This window comes from Bos indicus, chromosome 11, assembly GCF_029378745.1.
Source record: "Bos indicus isolate NIAB-ARS_2022 breed Sahiwal x Tharparkar chromosome 11, NIAB-ARS_B.indTharparkar_mat_pri_1.0, whole genome shotgun sequence".
NCBI classification, from domain to species: Eukaryota; Metazoa; Chordata; class Mammalia; order Artiodactyla; family Bovidae; genus Bos; species Bos indicus.
This window is the reverse complement of record NC_091770.1, coordinates 48841772-48847771: the sequence shown is the minus strand read 5'-3', so window position 1 is coordinate 48847771 and position 6000 is coordinate 48841772. Positions and strand designations below refer to the sequence as shown.

Genomic DNA, 6000 nt, shown 5'->3' with positions numbered 1-6000 from the left:
GCCTGGGGTGAGGTGACTTCAGACTCTCACAGATGCTGCGTCGAAATCCGAAGCTTCCACCATGATGGGCCTCTTTAAACTCGCTGCGTGACCGTGGGAAAAGCCCATTCCTTTTTGGAGCCTCAGTTTCCCTGTCGCTTAGGCTTTCTGCTCCTAGTTCCCCTTTGCTCCAGCGAGTGACCCAGCGAATGGGACTGCGGTGCAGGGGTCCTGAGGGTCCTGGGCAACCCCAGAGCCTTCCTCCTCCCCTCAGCCCCCAATGACCTCACCCTCTTCCAGGAGAAGTCGCCGTACAGTTTCTTTCTCGCCTGGCAAGCTGGGGTAGGGTTGGGGGGAGGGCTGGACGTGGAGGTGCTGGGTGCGGAAGGTCACCGAGAGAAGGCCTAGCTCCGATTTGGGGAAGGGCCCAAGGGCCCAGAAGCCATGTGCTCGGGAGCAGACTGTCCTGCGGGAAAAGAGAAGCGCCCGGGACTCGAGGAGGGGGCGAGGAGGGAGAATCGGAGGAGGCAGGTTCTGGGCAGAAGGGCTGGGGGTGGGGGGAGGCAGAGAGGACGCGGACAAAGGAGGCGGCCGGCAGCCCAGCTGTTTTGAAAAATGCTTCCTGTTTCTTTAAAGGCGCTCGCGGCTCGGGCGGCCGGGGCTGGGGAGGCGGCGGCGCTGACTGATCTGGGGAACCGGGCTTCTGTGTAAACTGAGGCTAAACAAACACAGATGGAGCGCAGCGGGCGTTCTCCAGAAACGCTGGCACGGCGGCAGCGACTTCAGATGACACTCTGAGCGCTCCGGGAACGGACAGCCCGGCGGCGCAGCTGCCCCGGGGCGAGGGGGAGAAAGGGAGGGAGGGAGGGAGCGAGCGAGCGAGCAGGGGGAGAGCTGGCGACTCCGAGGCGCTGAGCGCGGCGGCCGCCCGGGCAGAGCGAGCGCGGTGGGCGCGCTTCCCGGGCAGCCCCACGCCCCTGCCTCGCGCGCTACCCGCGCCATGAAGCACATCCCGGTTCTCCAGGATGGGCCCTGGAAGACCGTGTGCGTGAAGGAGCTGAACGGCCTCAAGAAGCTCAAGAGGAAAGGCAAGGAGCCGGCGCGGCGCGCGAACGGCTATAAAACTTTCCGATTGGACTTGGAAGCGCCCGAGCACGGCGCCACCGCCACCAACGGGCTGCGGGACAGAACCCAGCGGCTGCAGCCAGTCCCGACCCCGGTGCCAGCCCGGGTGGCGCCGGCCGTTCCCTCAGGTGGGGGCGCGGACACGGCCGGGGAGCGCGGGGGCGCCCGGGCGCCGGAGGTCTTGGACCCGCGGAAACGCGGCTTCGCCCTGGGCGCAGTGGGGCCGGGACTCCCCACGCCGCCTCCGCCGCCGCCGCCTCCTGCGCCCCAGGGCCAGGTACCTGGGGGTCCCGAGACACAGCCTTTCCGGGAGCCGGGCCTGCGTCCCCGCATCTTGCTGTGCGCACCGCCAGCACGCCCCACGCCGTCGGCGCCCCCGGCGCCCCCAGAGCCCTCGGTGCGCCCCGCGCCCCCCACGCGCCCTGGGGAAAGTTCTTACTCGTCAATTTCACACGTAATTTACAATAACCACCCGGATTCCTCCGCGTCGCCTAGGAAACGGCCGGGCGAAGCCACCGCCGCCTCCTCGGAGATCAAAGCCCTGCAGCAGACCCGGAGGCTCCTGGCGAACGCCAGGGAGCGGACGCGAGTGCACACCATCAGCGCAGCCTTCGAGGCGCTCAGGAAGCAGGTACCGGCTCCCAGCCACACACCCTCACTGCGCTTGGGGATGGCTGCGGGAGTGGGTGGGCCAGAGGCTGGGTGGGCAAGTGGTAGGGCGGGCGGGGTGGGGTGACTTTAAGGAGGATGAGGGTGTGGATAAAAGGGCAAGTAATCCCCGCCTGGTCGGTCCCAGCGCCGAGACAGGTATGGGACCGCCTGGGGCAGCGACCTTTGCCACACTTTGGTATGGGTCTTAGTTTGCAAAGTGAGGATGAAGGTTAGAGATCTCTGGCCCTCTTTACTGCCACTTCCATCCCCTTTGGGGTGACCCTGTCTGCGAGTCTGACTTCAGCCCTCATAGTTCACTTTTATGGCAGCGAATATTTGTCTCCCGGAGTCCCTTGGGCGCAGTGAGGAGTGGAGAGGGGAAATGTGGGAATCTGTCTCCGGTGGGTAAGGGCGAAGACCCTTACCCTTCTGGCAGACCCGGAATGCTGCTGAGGGGTGGTCCTGGTTTTGCCAGAATATAAGTGTTCCGTCTTCCGGGGGAGCCTGTCGACCCCTTCTCAGCCCCCGCCTCCCAGCAGGGTTGTCCCTGCCCTCAGGTTGCTTACACACTCTGCACCCTCCCTCCCCCACTCGGTGCCCTTAAGGACCCTGGCTATAACCCTTCCCCAGGAATTGGCTGGAGAGAGTCTTTCCTGGAGATTCCCCTTACTGCTGACCTTCAGCGCACATGGAAGAGGCAGGTCTGCTGAGCAGGAACTGGTTGATAGGGGATCTTCAGAAACTAGTTCTGGAATGGGTTAGGAGCTTCTTAGTTTAGGGCAGGTGGCAGCTGTCCTCACCAGACACTGTCTTCTTGGGAGGATGGGGAGGAATAGTTGTCCAAGAATTCCCTGTAGTGGGGAGTGGCAGTTTTACAATTCCACTTAGACAAGATTGAGACTGCTCAGGAGTTCTAGGCTGTTCATTTTCATAGAGCAAACAGAGATCTAAGAAGTGTGTGGTAAGTGCCATCTGCCTCCACTCCACACAGGGCATGGGGAAGGTTGAGGGGATGGGTGGATGTGACTGTTTTGAATGGTCAGGATTTCTGCCTGCTCTGCAGCTGACTTCCTGTGTGACTTCAGGAAAGTTATTCACCCTCTCTAGGCTTTAGCCAGTAACAAAGGATTTCAGAAAATATGATATTTTTTTATCACACTCTCTCTGCCTCCTCCCGTGAGTGGGTCGGGCAGTGCCTGTGTTCATCCCTGGGAGAGAAATTGAACTCCTGGGGAAAAGAGGCTCTATGACTTTTGAGCCAAAGTGTCTCACTTGGGAATGGGTGAGCTGATTGGTCAGTGAAGTAGAGTGGCGTGGACGGGTCAGATAGCAGTCACAGACAGTTGGGACCCTGGGCAGTGGGCCAAGTGGAGAATTCAGTCTCACTTTCAGGTAGCAGCCTGCTACCTGCCCCTCAGGATGGAAGGCTGAGATGACAAAGAGATGCCTGTCCACCTGCTCACCTGGAAGCTAGGAAAACCCCCTCAGATTGGGGAGGTCACATGCCCAGAGCATCACAGCTGGTGAGCAGCAGGCCAGGGCTGGCACCCAGGTCCTCTGACTGTCAGTTCCAGGTTCTTTTTACTCCTCCAGCTGCCTCTTTCGATGCTGAGAAAATATTCATAGTCTCTGTGTGCTCAACTGCATCTTATTTGTCCAGTGGCTTTAACTTCTTTTAGTAATAAATTCCATCTTACCTGATCTTAACATCCCTGTCAGTTGAATTAGCTTTCCACTTCAGTTCAGTTCAGTTCAGTCGCTCAGCCGTGTCTGACTCTTTGCGACCCCATGAATCCCAGCACGCCAGGCCTCCCTGTCCATCACCAACTCCTGGAGTACACTCAGACTCACGTCCATCGAGTCAGTGATGCCATCCAGCCATCTCATCCTCTGTCGTCCCCTTCTCCTCCTGCCCCCCAGTCCCTCCCAGCATCAGAGTCTTTTCCAGTGAGTCAACTCTTTGCATAAGGTGGCCAAAGTACTGGAGTTTCAGCTTTAGCATCATTCCTTCCAAAGAAATCCCAGGGCTGATCTCTTTTAGAATGGACTGGTTGGATCTCCTTGCAGTCCAAGGGACTCTCAAGAGTCTTCTCCAACACCACAGTTCAAAAGCATCAATTCTTCGGCGCTCAGCCTTCTTCACAGTCCAACTCTCACATCCATACATGACCACAGGAAAAACCATAGCCTTGACTAGACAGACCTTTGTTGGAAAAGTAATGTCTCTGCTTTTGAATATGTTATCTAGGTTGGACATAACTTTCCTTCCAAGGAGTAAGCGACTTAATGGAATGTAAAACTGGGGCCCAGAGAAAGAAGGAAGGGTACTCTTCCCAAATCACCTAGTGGGTTAAGAAAGATGATAGAAGTTTCTAGAATGCCCGCCTGGCCAAATGCTTCTCACAGTGTTAGCTGTATCCGTGTCATGGGCCCCCCACCCGGACTTACAGTGTCATTTATATTTGGAAGGTGGGCAGACACAAGCCTGACTCTCTGAGACAGGATTGTTAATCCTGGTTTCATTTCACTTCTGTCCTTCTTGCGGGAAAGTTCTGTATAAAAGGGACAAATTCAGGGAGAGAGTGCATGCACACACACAAGTACACACAGCTGTGTGTATACACACAATCAGTACCTGTGCTCTTAAGCGCACGCCAAGTGCTTGGACAGAAACATCTGCTCCTGTTTGTTGCCCTCCTGGCCCAAAGCATTTGTCCTTTCCCCAGAAAGGCTGCTGGTGGGCACCTGTCTGTTATCTGGGAGCAAAAGAAATTGCTAGGGCACTTCTGGTCCCCAGAGCCCAGGGCCCAGGCCACACTCACCACATCCACAGCCCCTGTCCGATGGAGAAAGTCCTGTGTCCTGGAGGCACTCCCTCCTCTGGACCTCAGTTTCCCTCCTGTAGAAGGTGTGCATGTGTATACACACACCACCCCCCCCACGTGCGTACCCCTGTCCAGACAGGCTGTGCCTCTGGATTTAGACTTGATGGTGGTGGTTTAGTCACTAAGTCGTGCCCGACTGTTGCGACCCCATTGGCAGTACCCCTCCAGGCTCCTCTGTCCATGGGATTCTCCAGGCAAGAATATTGGAGTGGCTTGCCATTTCCTTCTCCAGGGAATCTTCCCAACCCAGGGATCAAACCCAGGTCTCCTGCAGTGCAGGCAGATTCTTTACCAACTGAGCTACCAGGGAAGCCCTTGGATCTAGGCTCAGGCTTGACTATCTGAAATGGGCTCCTGCAAAAGATGCAAAAGGTAAGAGTCTGGTTCTGCCTGAAATGAGACCTTGGCCATTGCGGCGCTGAGGTTTGTGGTGGGACTGTAACTCTGGTCTGGAGTTCTGTTTCCCCGGGCAACTTCCTGGTACAGTGAAAAGAATATGAGCAGGGAGCCTGGAGGCCAGCATTTGAGGCCCGTCTCTGCTGTATGCCTCTTGTGTGACCTTGGACAAGTCATTTTCTCTCTGAGCCTCAGTTAATGAAACTGGAAAATGGTGATAAAGCTTACCTCATACACAGCTTCTTTGCAAACATCGAGTGAAGAAAGGAAGGGAGGGCGTAGGAGGAATGAACCTTTCTTGAACATCCACAATATCCTCAATGCTGGGCAAAGGCCGTGACAAATGTAGAAATACGAACTCTATAATCATTTTTCTTAACAATCATAGAAACTGCCATCAATCTGTGGCAGCAATCAAAGCAACTGGGTTCAGTCACTCAGTCATGTCCGACTCTTTGTGACCCCATGAACTGTAGCATGCCAGGCTTCCCTGTCCTTTACTATCTCTGGGAGTAAAATATTAGAGCTTCAGCTTCAGCATCAGTCTTTCCAATGAATACTTAAGGTTGATTTCCTTTAAGATTGACTGGTTTGATCTCCTTGCTATCCTTTGTACTGGGTCCTGGGCTAAGTGTGTTATGTATATTAGTTTATTTAATGAAATAGGTGTTGTCCCAACCCACTCCTGTTCCACCCCCATTTAACAGATGGTGAGACTGAGGTTCAGAGAGCTTCTGTAAATTGGTGGCAGTCTCCCAGCCTTTGGCTGCCGCACCAGGCCTCATGGGTTTTGCACTGCTCATCTCCCTGACTTGCCATTCACTAGGCTCCAGGGTGCACGTGCCACTCTCATTGCAGAATCTGGATTCAAATCAGTCAGTGAGTCGCTCCAAGGCTCAGATTCCTAACAGCCTGGTGATCACCCAGGAGCTGTCCACCCCCAGCACAGGGAAGCTCGACAGTC

General features: G+C 55.9%; 1 protein-coding gene across 2 annotated transcripts in view; it reads left to right on the top strand.

Moving 5' to 3' along the window:
- The first annotated feature begins 851 nt into the window (after positions 1 to 851).
- Positions 852 to 6000, top strand: part of ATOH8 (atonal bHLH transcription factor 8) — a 42436-nt gene continuing 37287 nt past the window's right edge. Inside the window, exon 1 of one of the 2 annotated variants that reach the window (XR_011569283.1) lies at positions 852 to 1735. Coding sequence is in view for 1 of the 2 variants with exons in the window: in XM_019970316.2 (XP_019825875.2) it covers positions 980 to 1735 (756 nt within the window). In the remaining variant the exon portion in view is untranslated. The remainder of the gene's footprint in view (positions 1736 to 6000) is intronic. The other variant, XM_019970316.2, reaches the window with a different exon arrangement.